General features: G+C 36.9%; 1 protein-coding gene across 1 annotated transcript; it reads left to right on the forward strand.

The window, feature by feature from the left end:
• The first annotated feature begins 1046 nt into the window (after positions 1 to 1046).
• Positions 1047 to 1592, forward strand: LOC105763570 (uncharacterized). The gene has a single exon (XM_012581816.1). It carries the CDS (start codon positions 1047 to 1049, stop codon positions 1590 to 1592), a length of 546 nt encoding a protein of 181 aa, XP_012437270.1.
• Positions 1593 to 24838: the final 23246 nt, after the last annotated feature.

Consider the following 24838-nt stretch of genomic DNA (forward strand, 5'->3'; position numbering starts at 1 on the left):
GTAAACTCACCCTTTCCTTTTAACTGTACAGGTAATCCTCAGCCATAGGTGATTTTGTGCTACGAGGGACTCGGAAGTGGCCACACAACTGCAGTTGTTCTACACTTGCTTTTATTTACTTTTAAAGTTTTTGTTGGGTTTTGTTTATGTAAGAAGGCCATTTATATTTTTTAAAATTTTTAATTGGGTTTTTACTTACTTATTTTAAACTACTAGTTTAAGAGAAGACGAATTCTCAAAATAATTATTGTTTTCAAAGACATGAAATTTAAACATGAGAGTTTTCAAACGCTTTCGCGATTTAAGATCAACCTTTTATAACAATAACAGATAACAAAGAAAACGTTTTGACTAGATGATTTGTTAAATAATAATAAGGGGGTTTTTTAAGCTAGAAGCGAATTTTTACCAACTAGTCCAAAGTTCGAAAGACATTTCGATGTGGCACCCCAGATCCGACCATAACATCTAAGCCAGGTTTGGGGTGTTACATTTAGTGGTATCAGATCCAAGTTACAAAACTCGACTGTGGAATGGGTTTTGAAAATATTTGGAATTTCTGGAAAACTGTTCTTGAAGTGTTTTGGAAGGTTTACAAGTGTGGCACACTGAGTCTCCAACGCCAAATCCGTAAGTTTTCTTTATATTGTAGACTGCTTGTACTAAAATATACTGAGAGACTACTATAGATAGTAGGACTGTACTGAAACTCTTTAGTGAGAGTAAACTGAAACTGTAAGGAGACCTTGATGTGCGAAAACAAAACTCTAATTATTGCTTTTCATAAGACATCTGTTATTAATTACTAGAATTGCAAACTAATGCATAAAACTTCGTAAACAGATAATATGTTATTTGATATGAGCACTAGAGGTACTCGCAGAAGGGGTACACGAGGCCGTGGTGGAGGCCGAGGAAGTACTAAGGCTGGGTCTTCGGCATCAGGCCACATGCCTAATGTGGAGGCTAGGGAGGCACTAGCTTCACCGGTGACTGAGTCGGGATTATACAATCGAGCGGCTAGGGATGATGCACTATCCTAAGCTATGCTCTGTATTTTGGAAAGGGTCGCCGGGACCTATACTGGTGTTGTGGGCCGTGGGTCGATTTCAAAACGACTCGGGTCAAATGGAGCGGAAATCTTCAGGGGTATTTCTAGAGTAGCCCCTAATGTAGTTGAATATTGGTTGGAAGCCACAGAGAGAATAATGGACGTCCTCGACTGCACTTCTGAGCAAAAACTAAAAGGTGCAGTATCTTTACTGCAAGACGAGGCCTATCAGTGGTGGCTTACCATGAGAGAAGGTACTCAGGTCGACCGGTTAATGTGGGATTTCTTTAAGGCGGCATTCCAAGGAAAGTATGTGGGCGCAAGTTATGTGGACGCCCAAAGAAGGGAATTTTTGAGCTTGACCCAGGGGAATAAAACTGTGGCAGAATATGAGGCAGAGTTCCTGCGACTGAGTCGCTATGCTCATGGGATAGTGGCGACTGAATATGAACACTGTGTACGATTCGAGGATGGCCTCCGAGATGAGTTACGAGTCTTGATAGCTCTGCGTAGGGAGCGAGATTTTGCTGCCCTAGTATAAAAGGCAAAAATCACCGAGGACTAAAGCGCTCTGAGCGCCAAAACCGTGAGAAGGATAGGGGTAGATATAAGAGGGATTCAGAGCCCTCGAGTTCTTCTAGAAGGCCTAAAAAGAAGGCCATGTTTGATGGGACAATCCGAGCTAGGGTTCCTATTGCAAGACCACAGCCTTGAATTGATTGTGGGAGACATCATCTTGGTGAGTGCTGGAAGAAGATTGGGGTATGTTTCAGATGTGGGTCTATGGAGCATCAAGTTAAGAATTGTCCTCAGAGGCCTGTTCAGATGTAAGCTGCAGGTCAGGGTTATGTTCAACCAACGAGAGGTGGTCAGCAGCCACCGAGAGGCCATGGGCAGGCCAGAGGTGGAAATGGTGTGGTATGAGGTCGTGGAGCACCGTTCGTTTAAATAATTAGTTCATTAGTTACCTAAAAATTGTAATGCAAGAATAACTTAGTCATGATTTTACTTAATCAGGCATCTTACCGAGGCCTATAACAACATAAACACAATTTTAATAATTTTAACAAACGAAATGCAATCAAACTAACACGAATTACATTCAAGCTAAATTGATTAAATTAACCATTCCAACAACATAAATATTCATAGATATGTTCAGCATAACAACAACAAAAGTTAAAGATAGGGAACAAGAATCAAATCTGGTATTTTTCCGTGGCTTGACTAGTTGCTCCATTCTTCCTTCTCCGTTGTCCTCGTCAACCAAGGCTGCTATGAACACTAAGTTGCTGCTCCAAATAGCTGATGAATACCCCTTTCCCAAGAGGAGAAATCAGCAAGAGAGCAAGGGAATTTTGGAATGGAAAAGAAGAGAGAAAGTGAATAGAAGAAAGGAAAGATGTGAATGCTTGAGGTGTGTTTTAAAAATGACCAGCCTAAAGGGGTTTTTATAGTTGAGGAGGGCTGCTAAAAATAGCTAAAATTATCAGCCAAAGAGCCCTCTCTTGTCCGGCCACACATGTGGCAAGGTTAATGGTTTCAACTTTGCTAATTTAGGCTTGGGGCAAATCTATAAAGCCACCAGTTGTGGAGGGGTTTGAATGCAACTTGAACAAGTCTTCAAGGGCCTCTTTGCAAGCTTGAATAATCAGCTAATAAGCTGATTTGGGTCAGCTCTTGGGACGGTTTTTGGGCTGTCCATTTTTTGGTCGGTTCGGTTCACTCGGTTCAGTTCAACTGGACCACTTTTTCATAATTAATTTATAATAATTTATTAACCCAAATTAAATTGGATATAAATTAAAATTAATTATATTATGAATTAATGCATATAATTTTGGACCGTCTTAGGCTGAAATTTAGTTTCCCTCGACACTTCAAATTGCTTCTCGATTTTGTGCTTCTAGCAGTGCCTGCCGAGCCATTTTTAAGCCTTTGTGCAAATCTGTCGAAAATAACCAAAATTCATCAAAATGAATTATAAAATTAACTAAAATTCAACATGTTCATATTTTAAGTGCACTTTAATTATTTTTTAAAAATTAATTATTTTTTCGAAAAGATTTTTTATCGAACCTGTATGATTCTAAGTTAAAAAAGGTATGTAAAAATGTGTAATTTTTTGTGTTTCCACTATGTTTCTAGACAGAAGTGCCAATGCGTGAAAACATAATATTTATGAAGCCAACAAGAAGCATCATTGTTGACACACTATACACAGTACATTAAGCTTCAATGAAAGCAAATTACAGAATGGAATCAAAAGAGGAAGGAGAAAATGGATGTGTCGGCATCGCTCAAACAGAAAGATCAATCTAAGATAGGAAGGGAACCCACAGAAACACAGAAGCAAAACTTGACGGAATGATATGGTGGATGTAGGAAACATGCTTGAATTTGCAAAATTTATTCTCGAATCTAGAGATGAACTCAAATACATACAACTCAACTAACTCTTCAAGTGAATAATCCATTCTAACTAAAACAAATGAGTTGATATTGTCAAACTAATTGTAACAATTCAAAATAATTCTTTCTTCTGGTCCTCAGGATAATCCAGACATAGAGTCTATCATAATTCCCTCAAAATACCAATCAAAGATCATCACAAACAGTATTAACTCATATGAAATATAACATCCAGTTTTGACTTTTTGACATAATTCAAGATCACCTGTGTAATGAGAATTAAAATGCCATGCTATGCTTAATCTTCCACCATCTACTCTTTTATTATAATTTATCCCTTCTTGAAAGCTAACAGTTGAGTACATAATAAGAATATTCCCATTATTAACATCAAAGCATTGAACTTTACTGGAGTCACAACCAGCAGATGCATTAGAAGTATTATTTTGCTCCTTTCACGAATACCTTCCCTCAGGCGGACCACGGTTCTCTAATAGGACAGGTGTTACAACCGTATAGATAGAATAATACATGAAATATCTATAGTGCGCTCTAAAGAAAAAGAGAAAAACCCAATATAGTTCCAATAACAACCAGTCCAGCAACACGACTTCTAAAAACTAAGATCTGTATCAACATGCTCCATGATCCAAACAAAACTTTTAACCGTATCAATTTTAATAATCCCAAGTCAATGTGTATCCTTTTCAGATGGACCATTTATGATAGAATAGACAATAGAACAATAAGCAAGCCAATATAAAGAAATCCAATATGTAAAGCTCTATTAAACTCTAGAGAATATAACCTATTTCTATACTATCAGAATATACAAATTATGAGCTTTCTGGATACACTCGTCCACATCCAAACTATTTCTCTTGAAGACCATGTGGCATAATAAGAACATATTGATTACTAAAGAAATTGATGATACCCCAAAGAAAAATCCAGAAGGAGAATACCGTTCAATTGCACTGGAACCAGCTATGACATAAAAAACATAAATTTCATATACATAAAGCAGAGCAACAACCAGTAGAAGTAGAAAAGTAACAACACTTGGATTTTTCCATAGAGTCCTCTACCAAACCATATTTAAACAAAACGCATTCAACTAGACTAGCAATATCTATGCCTATCATTATAATTAACCAGCATCCCTCTATGATAAGAATCACATCTGAAGATGAAACAACCGCATATGCCATTAAAGATGAAAGAATGCCTACAATACCTAGATGAGATAATTGTAAGATACTCGATTATAATGGCTACATTCAGATATATTTACATTTCAAATAGTACCCCACTGACTACTAAAGTCATCGATGATCTCACATTATAGTCGATTACTTATGAATAACTTCTTCTTTTAACAACGACGTTGCATACCCCAAATAGTCTTCACAAAGATATTCTATCTCATCTAGAACTCTCGATTCTGACCACATTATTACTCCTTTAACTGTTGAACTCTTCGGCTCCTCTTTTGCAGACTTAATCAACATAAATCTTTTGATCATTTTGTTGTATAAGACTTTGAGTATGAAGAGATGGAAGTTGTAAAGCCACAAAATTAATTCCCATATAACACACATCAAACATAACATTCATATTAATATGAACATTATGAACCTCTACTCTAACCTTTACGAGTTTCTTCTCAACATTGGAAACTTTAATCAAAAACTTGAGTATCACTTTCAGCATCATCAGAATTAGCTCAATTAGAAGAGATCTTTTATTTATATGTAAAACAAATCCCATCAGAGTCAGGAGACATCTTACTATCACGGGTTATATAATGGCATGAATTTCTAAACTCCATACATGCTACGTTCAATATGAGAACCGACAAAATCGTAGCTCTAATACCACTAAAAGTAGCACCCCCAACTCGTCTTGTCACTAGGTTAGGGTTATGGAGTATTACTGTACAATCGAAAACATTTAAACATTTTCACATTAAATAATTTAAATCATATCATAATCATTCATACACATGCATACTGTCCCGAAATCGAGCCCTCTAGGCATTAAAATTAGCTTAGAAGCAAATTGAGACTAATTTGAAATAATTTGCAAACTTTAGGAAAAAGTTGTAAAATTTGCGAAATAGGGATCACACAGCCGTGTGGCCAGGCCGTGTGCCTCACATGATTGAGACACACATTCGTGTCTCAGACTGTGTAACCTTTGAACTAGGGACACACAGTCGTGTCCGAGCCTGTGTACTCACCCGTGTAACTCTCTGAGTAGGGTCACACGGCTGTGTCACATGCCCATCTGTCAGGTCGTGTAACTCTCTAACTTGCATCTTGAATAAATCATTAGATGAAACACGACTGTGTCGCCAGGCCGTGTGTTTCATACGGCTGAGTTACACGCCCGTGTCTCAGGTAGTGCAGACCCAGATTTACCTAAAATCAAGTCATTTCATAACCTATCCATGCATGAACATTTAACCAATTTGTGCACACTTAAAAAAGAGACCTAATCAACATCGAAATATACACAAAAATGGCGTTTCAAGATCCTAGTTCACTAACCAATATGCCATTCAATGGCACCACAGTTACATTAAAACACCATTTACCAAACATGCTAGCATTACCTAATTCCATGCATAAAAACCAATCCCATTATGTGCTTATCCACAACATAAATACCTAATTCAAACACGTACCAAATCATACCACATTTATCACTTTCAAGCTATTACAAGCATACTATAACAACATACATTTCAATTATCCTAAAGAAGTCAATAAGACTTTACTTAACAAACTTTACAAGTTCTTCAATTAATATCATCTTCAAAGACACAAGCATAATAAAACAACTATACTACCATGAGCCATCAATACGATAGACCTATACATGACAATATTGACATTTCCATACATGATAACTTAGCTCATAAATGGACTTAACCATGTCTCAAGTAATCATTTTCAATTCATTATCAACTTGCCAAGATGACCTTGAAACCGAGCATATCAAAGTAACCAAAATCACATAACTTGGTAAGGCATCAAAATGTACCAAACCAACATAGCTTTCTAAAACTAATACATGCTGAAACACTATTAACACATACACCAAAATACCATCACAAAGGACCCTATACATGTCATTATAAACCTTAGCCAAATTACTCAAAAACTACCGAATTGTCCACTAGATAGTGTGGTAGATCTCCGATGAACTTCCAACCGATCGAATTTTTGATAATCTGTAAAGCAAAGGAAAATAACTACATAAGCAATGAATGCTTAGTAAGCTCGTATAAAATTTAAACATAACATATCATTTCAATAATGAACTTTGTAGAATAAATATAAATATTTACCAATGCCATAAGATTATTAAAGCCTATGAAACACCATCAAACTCACCAGTTAAAATACTTATTCATGATACATATTTATATAAACATAACCTTTAATTCATCATCATTACCATATGATCATGTTTCGTTCCAGTTGCTTACTAACCATTTCCAAATGCTTAGTATAAGCCTAAACAACATCATAAAATCACAAGTTAGTGCACTTGTCCATAATGTAAATGAGTTCATTCATATAATGAATAGATTTCTCATACATAAGTACATCATGTTACATCTCAATTGTTAACTTACAATTTCATTCTCTTTTCTTACCCTATGAACCATCTAGAATTACATCGAATACTTGGGAAAGCTCACACGAAGTGTGCCTTTACATATAACCGTAATTTTTCCTTTCCATGAATGCTCACACGAGTTGTGAAATGGGTCTGCTCACACGAGCTGTGGGTCAGAATATAAGCTACACGATGCTGCTTACACGAGCTATGGAGAATCTGCAACAAATGCAAGACCTTAGCCATCGGTAGGACATTTAAGACCAGCACCTGAAACATGAAATTTGTAATGACATGTCATTTGTATCGTAAGAATTCCTAAGGTTCAACCAGGTTTTGATATTCGTCAATGTATCCTGGTATAAATTCATTTATACTTAATTTCATTTATTTCATAACAATGTAATAAAATTCAAATTTAGCTAACATTCAAACAATTATAGTTCATACGAACTTACCTACCTAAATCGCAGCGATGACTAAGTAAATGGGCTAATTGATAATTTTCTCTTCCTCGTTCTTGATCTAAAATAATAATTTCATTCAATTCACTATTTCTAAAAGAAAAATCAATTCAATTTATGCAATTAAATCTTTTTGACATTTTTACAAAATTGCCCTTAAAGTTTACCCTTTTTTGCAATTTAGTTCCTAAACCTGAAACTTGTAATTTCATCATTTCTAAATCAAATTCATGCAAACTAATTTTTACCTATTTTTAGAATAGCCCATATTTACCGTCCATTTTCAATATTTTCCTTTAAATTTACTATTTTCATAAATAAGTCCTTATACCTTAAAATCATCAAAATTTACTTAATAAAACTTCAAAAACATATCAAATCTATTTGTGCCATAATCTACAACATTTAGCAATTTTACAAATTGACCCCCAGGTTAGCTGGACCTAGTTGCAACGATCACAAAAACATAAAATTTATGAGAAACAGATAAGAACATTGCTTACATGCAAAGCTTGAATATTGGTTGAATCTCCTTAGCTAAAAAAATGGAGTTTTTTTTGTCGAATAAGAAAAAAACATGAAATGATGTTTTGTTTTTCTTTTTTCCTTATTTAATACCTATTATTTACATTATTAACATTAAAATATATCATTTCAACTAATGAAAATTAGTCACCAACCGCTCGCTAATTTATAGTATGGTTTATTTTCCATTTTAGTCCATTTAATTACCTTTCCTTAGCTATTTGACACCTTTAATTAATAGAATTCAACTTTTGCATCTTTTATAATTTAGTCCTTTTAATTAATTAACTATATAAACATTAAAATTTCTTCACGAAACTTTAATACAATCTTAATAATACTCTGTAGATGTTTAATAAAATATTTATAGCTCAGTTCATAGAAACGAGGTCCCGATACCTCACTTTCTAAAACCATTTGAACCTAATTATCCATTCAAATAGCATAAATTATCAATTCAAAAATTATTTTAATACCATATTTGACTCATAAATATTTAATAATAACATTTACGAACTTACTCATTAGATTTGTGGGCCCGAAACTACTATTTTTGACACCACTAAAAAATGGGTTGTTACACTTGTGCTAGGTCATGTAACTCTTTGAGTTGCCACACATGCTCATGTGTTAGGCCATGTAACTCACTGACTTGGAACATTAAGAAATTCCAAATGACACATGGTCGTGTGACAGCCCGTGTCCTAGGCCATGTGAACTCAAAAAATTACCTAAAAACAAGCCATTTCAAGTCTATTTCATGCATAACTAACCATTCCATTTAGGCACACATTCAAGGGACTTAATCATCATCCAAACACACATAAACATGTCACTTCAAACGCCCTAATTTTTCTAACCAATATGTCATTCAAAGGCACCACAATATATCAAAACATCACTTAACAAAACAAGTCAATATTGCATATTTCCAAGCATAATAACCTAGTTTAATTAACTACCACACATGACCATTTGAAAGCCATCAAAACATACCAAAAGAACCATATAATCCAAGTACTTGAAATTGGCCAAAATAACCATTCCAAAACATGCCATCATACCATATATTATCTAGAACCTATGGAGTATGCATGAGGTTTCGTTCACGCATATTTGCAACTATTATTCATACCAAAATTTACTTATTAACCACAACAAGATTGACATAACTCAAGACAAGAAATTTCACTTAAATAGCCTTTCAACCCTATCACATGCTGTAATAGCCCGTTTTCAGTAAAATCAGAACAGTGGTTTCGGGACCACAAATCTGAAGTCAAAAAATTTATTTTATTATTATTTTATGGTCTATAGCATGATAGTATTACTGTATAAAAAATTTGTTAAGAAATTTTACCGTTTACATGCTCAATTTGATAAAAAGGACTAAATCGCGTAAAGTGCAAAAGTTAAGTTCTATTAGCTAAAGGTATTAAATAGCTATAGAACTTTAAAGTAGAGGTCCTTATATGGTAATTACCCCATTAATATGTTAGTGGATGATAATGGCTTGGCATTTTGTGTAATTAATAAAGATTATAAAGGTTATATTAGTAAAAGGGCAATTAAAGGTATATTAAATAAAACAAAATTTTATCATCTTCCATTATTATTTTATTTTCAACCGAATGTTAAGGAACAAGAAGCCATTGTTGAAGCTTCATTCAGCCAATCTTATTCCTTCAAATTAGGTATGCATTTTTGTCCCGTTTTTTATTATTTATATGTTTCCGACTAATTTATAAAATTGTTAAAGTTTTTGAGTTTTTCCATTCATGAACATGTTAGAGTTTCAAAGTTTAATGGTATAAAATAAATGATTGTTGTTAGATAAACAACTTTTGTAAAGGAATTTTGATGAAATTATCAATTAGAGATTAAATTGAAAAATGTGATAATTTGTGTGGTAAAATTGTGAATTTGTGAAAATGTGGGTTTTTATAAGCATGTATATAATTTGACTATGATGGGTTGTAATGAAATTGTGCAAATTTCCATTTTTATGAGATAAGGACTAAATTGCAAAGAATTAAAAGTATAAGGGCAAAATGGTAATTTTTCCAAAAATATATGTTGGACTAAATTGAATATGAATTATATTGAATTGAGTTAAATTCATTCGTATAGATTCGTTTAGACCTCGTACGAAGTTAGATCAAGGCAAAAAGAATCTCGAATTAGCCGCCTCAGTATCTACGAACACTCGTCGAGGTAAGTTTGTGTAATTAAATTGTGTAATTATATGGTTTGATTGAATTAGATGAATGTTATTTGCATTATCATCATATACGAATACCGATCGCATATCCGATGACATACGACGATTACTGAACCCTGTTTGAACCTTATGAATTCATAGGATGCAAATGACATGTCATTAGGGTTACCGATTTCAGCTCTTATGAGCTTACTGATACTCAGCTCGTATGAGCTTACCGTTATTCAGCTTGGAGGAGCTTACCATAATTCAGATTGGGAGAGCAAACTGTTTACTGCTCGTATGAGCATACATGTACATGAATTGATGGATTACAGTTCAGTACACCTCATGTTTACTACCTGCGTATCCAATGATATTCTAAATGGTTCAACATGCATTGTTCTGTTATGAGATTACATGAGTTCAATACAAACTGCCACAGGTATTTACAGAAGATATATGAAAATGATTTATACATGATATATAGATGCATGATTTGGAAATTATATGTACATGGAAGTTTGATTATTGTTAAGCTCATACATGTTTCTGGATATTTATATGAATTATATGACTAACATGATTGATGAGGATATGTGTCTAGGCTTCTGGCCAAATTGAGTTTGGATATGCTTTGTAATATATCAAAATGGTAAGTTAAATTCTATGTTATATGAACTTACTAAGCTTAAATGCTTACTCTGTGTTACTCTCTGTGTTTTATAGTGATTCAGAAGCTTGTTCGGGTTAGAAGCTTGTCAGAGCTATATCACACTGTCCATCAGCTCTTTTGGTACTTTCGGTTATTTAATTTCGGTTATAATGGCATGTATAGGTTAATTTAGCCAATGTTGGCATATAAGTGTTTTGTTGAGATTAGCCACTTATATGGCTTGTTTTTGGTATATTTTGATGTGTATATATATGTGGCATTATCGTACTTGATGTGTGTTTGATGTGGTAGAATGATGGAAAGTAAAATGTGGTTTGAATATGCATATAAGATATGTTATATACCTTGGTGTGATTTAGTGCTTTGTTGTGGAAAACTTATAGGTACATTGATGATTGGTTTAAAATGGTATATTTGGTACCATTTGGAAATATTGGTATGTTTTGGTAAGTAAGTTAAGTGAAATGAAAAGATGCAAAATGATTTACCTTGTGAATTGGTATTTTCAGTACCAAATGGGTGAGCTTGATAAGTGACCTACATGATAGGTTTTGGTACAATTATGCATATATGTATTTGGTCACTTAGGTAAATTTGGATACATGGTTGACATGTTTGCATATTGTCATTTGAGGTGCATAAGGGCATATTGGTTGTATGTGATGATTTTACATGTTTAAGGCTTCATTTTAGGTTGTTTTGGATGCCTAATTATGACTTGTGTATATGTAAAATGATGAGTGTAGGTGGATGCCAAATTGGCTGAGAAATGCGGCTTGTAAAATGGCCTATTTTCGTCCACACAGGCAGAGACACTAGCATGTGTCTCAGCCATGTGTGACACACGGCCAAGTGACACGGCCGTGTGTCCCCTGTATCTTTTAAAGAGCGCAAGTCAATATGCTCACACGGCCTAGCACACAGGCGTGTGGGTTGGCTGTGTGGCACAAGTCAGTGAGTTACACGGGCACAGACACGGGATGGGACACAGCTGTGTGTCCCTATTTAAAATGCCCACACAGCCTAAGACACGGGCGTGTGATTTGACCGTGTGAGTAACACGGCTGTGTGATCCCTGCAGCTTTGAAAAATTTCAATGTTTTTCAAAAAATTCTTTGAGTATCCGATTTAGTCCTGACTTGTTTCTAACGCGTATTTTGGGCCTCGAGGGCTTGTATAAGGGACAATATATATGATTTCGATTGGTTTCTAACATGAATATTATATGATATGAAAATTTTGAAATTTCTGCCTGTTTGATCTGTAAACTTCGATAATGCTCTATAACCCTATTTCAGTGATGGATACGGGTTAGGGGTGTTACACATGCCATTTATAACCATTAACCAAAATAACCATAAATACCAATATGTCAAATAGATAGTGTGACGATACTCTAATGAGATTCCAACCAGCTAAGCTTCCTGATAATTTACAAGACAGAGGAAACGATTACGTAAGCATTTAATGCTTAGTAAATTCAAATAACCGAAACTTAACTTACGAATCATATTAAATTAAACAACCAAACCTACTCTCATCAAGTCGTATGCCAAACTTCCTTTCCTGTGCATACCACCTCACAAGGTTAGTAAATATATCATTACACAAAAATCCCAAGTATCTCATGGCATATACATGATAAAAATTTAGGCTTCAACCATATTCCATCACCTATACATATATCCATTACACATACTTTCCATTGAAATCATATGGCTAATAGATAGTAAGTAAACAATAAATCTATAAAACATAACATATATTAAGAAATAGATTCCATGCATATTTCATCCATCACTCGATAAATTATCATCAATTTTCGTATTGTATAAGCATATTCATCTTTCCCTGTCATATGAACATAACTAACATTAAATTTTCATACGTGTCTTTCCATTAACCTTTACTTACCTGTTGAACCGTATAGAATAGCATTAGATACTCGGGAATGCTCACACATAGTATGCCTTTTCATGTAACCATAACCTTTCCTTTCTATTAATGCTCACACGAGCTGTGAAATGGGACTGCTCACACGAGCTGTGGGTCAGAATGTTAGCTACACGATACTGTTCACACAAGCTATAGAGTATCCGCAATAAATGCAGGACCTCAGCCATCAGTAGGACATTCAAGACTAGCACCTGTAACCGTATAACCGTAATGACATGCATTTGTTGTAACGCCCCAAAATTCAAGTATTTAATTTTTGCTTGTCTTGACACAAATTGCTGGTTTGCATAGATGGCTAAGTGATTTGGGTGTGTATGGGAGTATTTGAGAAGCTTGGGTTCAAGTCTTGGCTTTTATAGAATTTTCAATTTTTTCTCTTAAGTGAATCTGGACATAGGTAGGTAGACCTTATAAATTTTAATGTTAGTTTTATGACACAAAGAGTCTACTGGTCCAGTGGTAGGTGGTGCTTCATGTGTGACAAGGAGTCCGAGGTTCAGGGCATGGCATGTGCAATTGTATGTTTATTTTGCTACTTGAGCTGGGGAAGTGTTGCAACTGGACTGGAACTCTGTGGTTGAATTAGTCATAAGCATTTGAATTGAATTTGAATAGGGAGTTGGAGTAAATCAAGGAGAAAATTTCGGTGGAGGGATTTTAGGAGAGAATTGAGGAGTTTGATTAGGAGGGAGATAGTGTGTCGTTTGGGGGAGTTTGAGTGTGGGAAATTCGGCTAGGGGGTGGTGAAGTGCCGAATTGGTCATTTGGTTGTTGAGGTTTTTTGTATTGAAGAGAATTCACTCTTTCGCAGTGAAATTTTGGTCAGTCTCGGTTTTCTTTTTGTGATTGGTGTAGATTTTTGATAAGTACTCGGGTACATTTTACTTTTCCTTTTTCTCTTTTTCTCTTGCTCTTGGCCGAACAGCTCTTCCCCTATTCTATTTTTCTTGTCAACATCTCCTTATCCTCTTTCCCTCTACTTTTGTTGCTCATTCCCCTTTCTCCTTTGCCAAAACCTCAATTGCTTATTCCTTTTTCTCAAGCCGACCTTCTCCTCTCACCTTGTGATCAAATATTACACCCCTCTTCCCCCATCTCTTCTTTTATTTCCTCCTCCTCTTTTCGGTTTCTTCCCTAGACAACTCTTTCCCTCCTATTTCTTTGATTGCTGAATCTTCCCTTCCTTTCGGGGCCAATCGTGGGGCTTGCTTTTCGTAGTTATTTCTCTCACTCGTTGCTGGTAAGTAGTAGTTGAGTGATTACCCTTCTATCAGCTAATCTAAAGTTTTACTCATTTTTCTATTTGTGTTTAGGAACCTATCGAAGGGTCTAAAGTTGGAGAGTACTTTGGTTAGTAACTATTCCTCTTCGCTCGATCAGGTTGGGGTAAGTTGGCGATCGTGTTAGTCTGTGATCAATCGATTGTGTAATTGTGTATGCGATTAACTAGATTCTTGGTCAAATGTAGGTTTTGGGTGCTCGTAGATCGTGGTGTTTTTACAAATAGGTTTGTAATCACACCCTCTCTCGACTGTATATCAGCGAAAGCCAAATAATCAGAAAAGACGGCACTGTGACCATAAAAGGGTGCGAATGCTCATGTGGTAAACCGAGACCACATAACACGGTGTTGTACTGTAGAGCCTCTAGGAGTGTTTCCATGGGCTTAGGCCATAATGGGCCTTAATTACTGAAATACCCTTGATGGGTAAATTACCAAAATACCTCTAAAGGGTAGAATGACTGTTATACCCCTAGGAGATAAGATGATTGTTATGGTCTTATGCTATGTATGACCGTATGCTTTATGATATTTATTTGACTATTTCTGAGTATGACATATTGCATCCACGTATAATTTATGACATGACATACTGCATGGGTTGGGTTTCTGTTATGGAGGCAGTACTGTTGCTGGTGGCTCTGCCACAAATACTATTACTGGTGGCTTTGACACATATACTCTACTGGCAGCTCTACTGCGATATTATTACTGGCAACTCTGCTGCAATATTGGTGTGTGGGCTGGGTAGGTCGACTTTGTCCTTACATGGTATGAAGGGTTGGTACAAGTGGTGTGTTTGGCTGGATTGGGGTGGGTTTGCATACTTGCACCATACTGATACTGCAACGGGCTTAGGCCCATACTGTTTCTATATTGGGCTAAGGCCCGCACTGTACTTAAATTATGTTGGGCTGAGGCCCACACTGATACTGAAAGGGGTCAAGCCGAGACTGTTATCGCATGATAAGGATTACACACTAAGTTCTCGTAACTCACCCTTTTCTTCTGACTGTGCTGGTAATCTCCAACCTTAGATGATTTGGAGCTGCGAGGGACTCGGAGGTGGCCACATGTTCGCTAATATTTAATTCTAGATCGGATATTTAAACTTTACTTTGGGGTGATTTTTATGTAATAAGGCCTCTGGTATTTTAATTTTCTTTTAATTGGCTTTTATTTGCTTATTTTGAATTGCTTAACGAATTCAAATAGGTTTTCACAACAAACACTATTTTTCATAACAAACACGTATTTTCAACTTTAAAATAACCTTAAATGGAGTAGCTTCCGCAAATTTAAACCTGCAACAACAAACCATTTTCCTGTGTGGTGTGTCTAAAAGATTGCTAAGAATTAAGAACTAAATGGATTGTACTGAACGAATTTCCCCATCAGACTTGGATTTCGTAAAACCCTTCTATGTGACACATTAGATTCGGCTGTAACGTCTAAGCCAGGTTTGGGGTGTTACATTTAGTGGTATCAGAGCCAAGTTACAAAACTTGACAGTGGAATGGGTTTGGAAATATCTGAAATTTTTGAAAAACGGTTTTGAATTACTTATGAAGGTTGCAAGTGTGGCACACCGAGTCTCCAGCATTGAATTTCTGAGTTTCTATATACTGTAGGCTGCTTAAACTGAAAAACACTAAAAGATTATTGTAGGTAAATGGGACTGCACTGTGACACTCTAGATGGAGAAAACTGAAACTGTAGGAGACTATAAACTGTAATGAGACCTCGATCCTCGAAAACAGACCTCCCATGACTGTTTTTTCATAATACATTTGCTAGTAATTATTGAAATTATAAGTTGGTGCATAAGAATTTTTAATCAAATAAAATGCATATCGAAATGAGCACAAAAGGTACTCGCGGAAGAGGTACATGGGGCTGCGGTAGAGGTCGAGGAAGTGCTCGGGTCGGTTCGTCGACATCGGGCCATATGCCTGCTGGGGAAGCACCAGCCTCACTAGTAATTGAGACAGGGTCTTTTGATCGAGCAGCTGGAAATGACACTTTATCCCAAGCAATGTTACGCATTTTAGAGAGGGTTGCTGGAGCTAGTACTAGGGCAGTGGGCCGAGGGTCAATTTCAGAACGACTCTGGTCTAACGGAGTGAAAATTTTTAGAGGTATTTCTGGTGTAGCTCCGAATATGGTGGAGTACTGGTTAGAGGTGACTGAACGAATAATGGACAATCTTGACTGCATTGTTGAGCAAAAATTAAAGGGGGCAGTGTCCTTATTGCGAAATGGGGCCTACCAATGGTGGCTTACCGTGAGAGAGAGTACACAGGCTGATCGGGTGACGTGGGATTTCTTTAAGACGACATTTCAAGGAAAGTACGTGGGTGCAAGTTATGTGAACGCCCGCTGAAAGGAATTTTTGAGCCTGGCCCAGGGGAATAAAACAGTGGCAGAATATGAGGAAAAATTCTTGCGGTTGAGTCGGTATGCCTGAGGGCTAGTAGCAACTGAGTATGAACGTTGTGTATGTTTTGAAGATGGTCTTTGAGACGAGTTAAGGGTATTGATAGCTCCACAGAAGGAGCGAGATTTCGTTCCTCTTGTGGAAAAGGCAAATATTGCAGAAGAAGTGAAGCACTCAGAGCGCTGGAATCGTGAAAAAGATAGGGGCAGAAATAAGAGGGATTTTGGGCCCTCAAGCTCTTCTGGGAAGTTCATTAAGAAGGCCAGGTTTGATGGACCGGCTCGAACTGGAGTCTCTGTTGCTATTGCTAAGCAGCAGCCTTGTGCTGATTGTGGGAGATCTCACCAGGGTGAGTGTTGGAAGAGGACTGGGTGTGTTTTAGATGTGGGTCCATGGATCATCAGATTAAGGATTGTCCTCAAAGGCCGTCAGGTGCAAGCTGCAGGACCGGGCCAGGTTCAGCCAGTGAGAGGTGGTCAGTAGCCACCGAGAGGCCGTGGGCTGGTCAAAGGTGGAAACAGTATGAGACAAGGTCATGGAGCCCCAAGCAGAGGTGCTGGTAACACTGTAGTGAGATAGCCAACTCTGGTTTATGCTGCCCATCGCCGAGAGGATGGTGACACTCCTGATGTCATAACCAGTACGTTCTTAATTCATAATGTACCCTACACTGCTTTGATTGATATTGGTTCTACACATTCATAAATTACGTGTACTGTGTCTGGCACCTTGGGTATTCTGTGTGAGAGTACTGTTAATAAGGTGACTGTGTTAAGTCTACTGGGACAATCAGTAAAAGTAGACTGGTTGTTCAGAGATGTGCCCCTAAAGGTTCAAGGAGTTATATTTCTAGCGGACTTGATGGAGCTATTGTTTGGTGAATTGAACTTAATCTTGGGGATGGATTGGTTGGTTAAACACCGTGCTAATTTAGATTGTGCTGCTAAGCGTATGGTATTAAAGACTGTTGAGGATTAGGAGGTGGCTGTGATTGGGGAGCGAAGGGACTTTCTGTCTAATGTGATACCTGCTTTAACGGCCCAAAAACTGGTTTGCAAATGTTATAAGGCGTTTTTAGATTTTATTAATTTATCTGAAGCTAACGGTCCTTCTATTGGAGATGTTAGAACTATTAAGAAGTTTTTCGATGTTTTTCCTGATGAGCTCCCAGGGTTGCCTCCGAACTGCGAAGTTGAATTTGGAATTAAGCTACTGCCTGGAAAAGCTTTAGTGTCTATTGCCCCTTATAGGATGGCACCGAAGGAGCTGGTGGAGTTAGAATCTCAAATCCAAGAGATGTTAGATCAGGGATTTATTTCGACCTAGTGTGTCTCCATGGGGAGCACCAGTGTTGTTCGTTAATAAAAACGATGGGACCATGCGCATGTGTATTGACTACCGACAATTGAATAAGTTGACTGTTAAGAATAAGTATCCTTTGCCGAGGATAGATGATTTATTTGATCAGTTGCAAGGAGCTATAGTTTTCTCCAAGATAGATCTTCGTTCGGGGTACCATCAGTTGAGAGTTAAGGAGGCGATGTGTTTAAGACTGCATTTAGGACTCGTTATGGACAATACGAGTTCCTAGTAATGCCGTTTGGGCTGACGAATGCACCGACTGCCTTCATGGACCTAATGAACCGAGTATTCCAGCCCTACTTAGATCAGTTCATAGTAGTCTTCATAGACAATATTTTAGTGTATTCGAAAACTGGGATGAGCATGATGCGCATCTCTGAATTGTTCTGCAGATCTTAAAGGAGAAACAATTGTATGCTAAGTTCAGCAAGTCTGAGTTTTGGTTGCGAGAAGTGACATTCCTGGGTCACATGGTATCTGTTGAGGGGATTAGGGTTGATCCTTAGAAAATTAAAACTGTACTGGATTGGAAACCACCAAAGATCATGTTTGAGATTCGAAGCTTTCTGGGTCTGGTGGGTTATTACAAACATTTTATGGAGGGGTTTTCCTTAATTGTTGCACCTCTGACCAAGTTGTTGCATAAAGGGGTACCTTTTAACAGGATTGATAAGCAGCAAGAAAGTTTTGAGAAGCTGAAGAAAGTTTTGACTGAGGCCCCTATTTTAATACAACTGAAATCTGGAAAGGAATTCACAGTCTACAGTGATGCATCACACGTTGGTTTGGGTTGTGTGCTGATGCAGGGAGGTAAGGTGGTGGCTTATGCATCTCGTCAACTTAAGCCTCACAAGGCGAATTATCCCACTCATGACTTGGAGTTAACTACGGTGGTGTTCGCATTAAAAATTTTGAGGCACCATCTCTACGGTGAGAAATGTACTATCTACACAGATCATAAGAGTCTTAAGTACCTCCTCACTTAGAAGGAGTTGAATCTTAGGCAGCGAAGGTGGATAGAGCTACTTAAAGACTATGATTGCTCGATTGAATATCATACTGGTAAGGCTAACGTGGTAGTTGACACATTGAGCCGTAGAGCTGTATCTGAATTAAGAGCGATGTTTGCTCGTCTTAGCCTTTTTGATGATGGTAGCTTGTTGGCTGAGTTGCAAGTTAGACCGATGTGGACTAAACAGATTAAGAGTAAACAGCAGTTGGATGAGTCACTAGTTTCTTGTTTCCGACAAGTTAATAATGGAGAAACTTCAGACTTTAGGGTAAATAGTGAAGGAGTACTGTGTTTCAGTGAGAGAGTCTGTATACCGAGGGATAATGATTTGAGGCAGTCTATTCTGCGAGAGGCACATAGTAGTCCTTATGCTATGCATCCAGGCGGGAATAGGATGTATCGAGATCGTCATGAGTTGTACTGGTGGCCTGGACTGAAACGTGAAGTAATTGATTTTGTGGGTAAGTGCTAACTTGTCAGCAAGTGAAGGCTGAACATCATTTACCTTCAAGGTTACTGGAGCCAGTTAAAATTCCACTTTGGAAGTGAGAGAGAGTAACCATGGATTTTGTGAGTGGGCTAAATCTGCCCATTTTATACATGTTCGTACTGATTATTTCTTACAGAATTTGGCTAAACTGTATGTGGCTAAGATTGTAAGACTGTATGGGGTACCGGTTTCTATTATATCTGACAAAGATCCTCGGTTTACATCTTGATTTTGGAAGAAGTTACATGAAGCTTTGGATACAAGACTGGACTTTAGTACTGCGTTTCATCCCCAGACAGATGGTCAGTCTGAGAGGGTGATTCAAATTTTGGAAGATATATGTTAAGGTGTTGTGTATTAGATTTTCGAGGCAACTGGGAAGAGTATTTGCCACTAGCAGAGTTTGCGTATAATAATAGCTACCAGTACAGTATTCAAATGGCACCGTACGAGGCGTTATATGGTCGTAGGTGTCGTACTCGTACCTGTTGGACTGAGTTAGGTGAGCGGCGAGTTATGGGGCCAGAGTTAGTTTCTGATACCGAAGAGAAGGTAAAACAAATTCGAGACCGTTTGAGGAAGCATCTGATAGGCAGAAGTCCTACGCGAATCTGAAATGCCGAGAGATTGAATTTTCAGTGGGGGACTATGTATTTCTCAAGGTTTCCCCATGGAAAAAGATACTGAGCTTTGGACGGAAGGGTAAGCTTAGCCCTATGTTCATTGGGCCTTACCGTATATTGAAGCGTGTGGAACCGATTGCATATCAGCTTGAGTTGCCTCTAGAGTCGAACTGGATTCGCGATGTGTTCCATGTCTCCATGCTAAGACGTTACCGCGCTGATCCTACTCACATAGTGCCAGTCAAAGAGATCGAGGTTAGGTCAAATCTGACTTTCGAGGAAGAGCCTTTGCAGATTTTTGATCGTGAGGTTAAAGTACTAAGGAGGAAGTCTATTCCTCTAGTTAAGGTGCTTTGCCACAATCACAGTTCAGAAGAAGCCACGTGGGAACCCAAGGAGGCAATACGACAACAATACCCTTACTTATTCTGATCATGTAAATTTGGAGGCCGAAATTTCGTTAAGGGGGTAGAGTTGTAACGCCCCAAAATTCAAGTATTTAATTTTTGTTTGTCTTGATACAAATTGCTTATTTACGTAGATGGCTAAGTGATTTGGGTGTGTATAGGAGTATTTGAGAAGCCTGGATTCAAGTCCTGGCTTTTACAGAATTTTCAATTTTTGCTCTTAAGTGAATCTGGACATAGGCAATAAGGCCTTATAAATTTTAATGTTAGTTTTATGACACAAAGAGTCTACTGGTCCAGTGGTAGGTGGCGCTTCATGTGTGGCAAGGAGTTTGAGGTTCGAGGCATGGCATGCGCAATTGTATGTTTATTTTGCTGCTTGAGCTGGGGAAGTGTTGGAACTAGACTGGAACTCTATGGTTGAATTGGTCATAAGCATTTGAATTGAATTCGAATGGGGAGTTGGAGTAAATCAAGGAGAAAATTTCGGTGGAGAGATTTTAGGAGAGAATTGAAGAGTTTGATTAGGAGGGAGATAGTGTGCCATTTGGGGGAGTTTGAGTGTGGAAAATTTGGCTAGTGGGTGGTGTTAGTGCCGAATTGGTCATTTGGTTGTTCAGGTTTTCGGTATTAAAGAGAATTCTCTCTTTCGTAGTGAAATTTTGGTCAGTCTCAGTTTTCTTTTTACGATTGGTGCAGATTTTTTATAAGTGCTCGGGTACATTTTGCTCTTCCTTTTTCTATTTTTCTCTTGCTATTGGCCAAATATCTCTTCCCCTCTCCTCTTTTCCATGTCGAAATCTCCTTATCCTCTTCCCCTCTACTTTTGTTGCTCCTTCCCCTTTCTCCTTTGACAAAACCCCAATTGTTTATTCCTTTTTCTCAAGCCAACCTTCTCCTCTCACCTTGTGACCAAATATTACACCCCTCTTCCCCCATCTCTTCTTTTCTTTTCTTCCTCCTCTTTTTGGTTTCTTCCCTAGACAACTCTTTCCCTCCTATTTACTTTGATTGCCGAATCCTCCCTTCCTTTCAGGGCCGATCGTGGGGCTTGCTTTTTGTAGTTATTTCTCCCAAGCGTTGTTGGTAAGTAGTAGTTGAATGATTACCCTTCTATCGGTTAATCTAAAGGTTTACTCGTTTTTCTATTGGTGTTTAGGAACCTATCGAAGGGTCTAAAGTTGGAGAGTACATTGGTTAGGAACTGTTCTTCTTCGCTCGATCAGGTTGGGGTAAGTTGGCGATCGTGTTAGTCTGTGATCAATCGATTGTGTAATTGTGTATGTGATTAACTAGATTCTTGGTCAAATGTAGGTTTTGGGTGCTTGTAGATCGTGGTGTTTTTACAAACAGGTTTGTAATCACACCCTCTCTCGACTGTATATTGGCAAAAGCCGAATAATTGGAAAAGACGACACTATGACCATAAGGGCGTTGCGAACACTCATGTGGTAAACCAAAACCACGTAACACGGTGTTGGACTGTAGAGAACCCCATGAGCATTTCCATGGCTTAGGCCGTAATGGGCCTTAATTATCGAAATACCCTCGATGGGTAAATTATTGAAATACCCCCGAAGGGTAGAATGACCGTTATAACCCTAAGAGATAAGATGATTGTTATGGCCTTATGCTATGTATGACCGTATGCTTTATGATATTTATTTTACTGTTACTAAGTATGACATATTGCATCCACGTATAATTTATGACATGACATACTGCATGGGTTGGGTTTTTGTTATGGAGAAAGTACTGTTACTGGTGGTTTTGCAACAATTACTGTTACTGGTGGCTTTGCCACAATTACTGTTACTGGTGGCTTTGCCACATATATTGTACTGGCAACTCTAATGCGATATTATTACTGGCAGCTATGCTGTAATATTGGTGTGTGGGCTGGGTGGGTCGACTTTGTCCGCACATGGTGTGAAGGGTTGGTACGGGTGGTGTGTTTGGTTGGATTGGGGTGGGTTTGCATACTTGCACCATACTGATACTGTAACGGGCTTAGGCCCACACTGTTTCTATATTGGGCTAAGGCCCGCACTGTACTTAAATTATATTGGGCTGAGGCCCACACTGATACTAAAAGGGCTCGGGCCCAGACTGTTACCGCATGATAGGGATTACATGCTAAGTTCTTGTAACTCACCCTTTTCTTATGATTGTGCAGGTAATCCCCAACCTTAGATGATTTGGAGCTGCGAGGGACTCAGAGGTGGCCACATGTTCGCTAATATTTAATTCTAGATCGGATATTTAAACTTTACTTTGGGGGTGATTTTTATGTAATAAGGCCTCTGGTATTTTAATTTTCTTTTAATTGGCTTTTATTTTCTTATTTTAAATTGCTTAATAGATTCAAATAAGTTTTCACAACAAACACTGTTTTTCATAACAAACATGTATTTTCAACTTCAAAATAACCTTAAATGGAGTAGTTTCCGTGAATTTAAACCTGCAACAACAAACCGTTTTTCCTGTGTGGAGTGTCTAAAAGATTGCTAAGAAGTAAGAACTAACTAAATTGTACTGAACGGATTTCCCCATCAGACTTGGATTTCGTAAAACCCTTCCATGTGACACATCTAATTCGATCGTAACGTCTAGGCCGGATTTGGGGTGTTACATTTGTATCCTAAGTATGCACAAGGTTCAAACGGGACCTTTTCACATATCCAATTCTTTAAATTTCATTATATCATACCATTTCACACATGCTTCCTGAAATACATATTTTTCAATTTCACACATCCAAAGTCTTTCCTATGATTCCATTGTACCATTCTGCCACACAATAAGTGAAGTTCATATTTTTCATATATAAACAATAATTTAATTAACTTCACAACTTAATCCATTAAACTAATTTAATACAAAACTATCCATCTAATTATACATATCACAATTATAGAACATTCTATCCAAAACGGCAATAATAATTGTTCTTTTTAATCCCTATATGAACTTACCTAAATAATTACAGTTGTAAAAACGAATCTGACGACTAATCCAACACTTAGCTTTTCCCCGATTTTGATTCATTAGCTCGTTTCTTGATCTAAATAATAATTTTTATTCAATTAAACCATTCAAATAACTTAACACAATTAATTCAAGCATATAATCCATTTTAAGGTGAATTTACAAAATTACCCCTAATATTTTAACACTTATACAATTTAGTCCCTAAATCTGAAACTTGCAATTTCACCATTTTTAACCATAAATCATGCTAGCCAATTTTTACCCAATCATATTACAGCCCGTATTTATCCACAATTTACAATATTTTCCTTGAATTTTACAATTTTCATAAATAAGTCCCTAAACTTGAAAATCATCAAAATTACTTAACAAATACTTATATTTAACAACTAAGCTTAATAATCAATCATAAAATTTTAAGAACATCACAATTTCATCCATGGTGAAATTCTAAACATTTAACAATTTAACAAATTGACCCCCGGGTAAGCTAGATCAAGCTAAAGCGATAATAAAAACATAAAAATCATTAAAAACGAGTGTAAAATGGACTTACATGCATTGAAATTAGGTTGACCACATCTTGAAGTTCAATAATAGCCATGGACATTCAGTGGAAAGAAAGCCAAATGAACAAGATGATACTTTTCTTTTTATATTTTATTTAATTAATTATTTAACTTATTATTATACCCTTGTAATTTAATTAAAATTTTTTAACTTTTCACCTTTAAACTATCCATTAATAATAAATAAGGTATATTTACCTTTTAAAACCTTTAATTCATGGTTCTTTAGCCATTTAATACAATTAAGCTAAAAGTAATTAAATTTTGCATCCTTTACAATTTAGTCCTTTTCATTAATTAATTATCTAAACATTAAAATTTCTTAACCAAATTTTAATACAACCTTAATAACGCTCTATAAATATTTTATTAAATATTTATGGCTCAATTTATAAAACGAGGTCCGATACCTCATTTTCTAAAACCACTTGACTTTAAGGACATACCACTTGAACCTAATTAGTATTTCATTTAACATAAATCATTGAATAAAATTTTATTATTACACTATATTTGACTCGTAAATATTAAATAGTAATATTTACGGACTTACACGTCAGATTTGTGGCCTCAAAACCATTGTTCTAACACCACAGAGAAAGGGGTTGTTACACTACTAAAGTTCTAAATGTTACACTGTAAATAGGCATTAAGAAATCAACTGTACTAAGTGATATAGAAAATATAAGGAAACGAGCATGCTAGTACGAATGATAAATGGTTGAATTTTTATTTGATTGATTGATTAAGT

This window comes from Gossypium raimondii, chromosome 7, assembly GCF_025698545.1.
Source record: "Gossypium raimondii isolate GPD5lz chromosome 7, ASM2569854v1, whole genome shotgun sequence".
NCBI lineage: Eukaryota > Viridiplantae > Streptophyta > Magnoliopsida > Malvales > Malvaceae > Gossypium > Gossypium raimondii.

Excerpts from the sequence above, each read along its gene's own strand:
- LOC105763570 (XM_012581816.1), top strand. The coding sequence starts at position 1,047 with ATGCTCTGTATTTTGGAAAGGGTCGCCGGGACCTATACTGGTGTTGTG.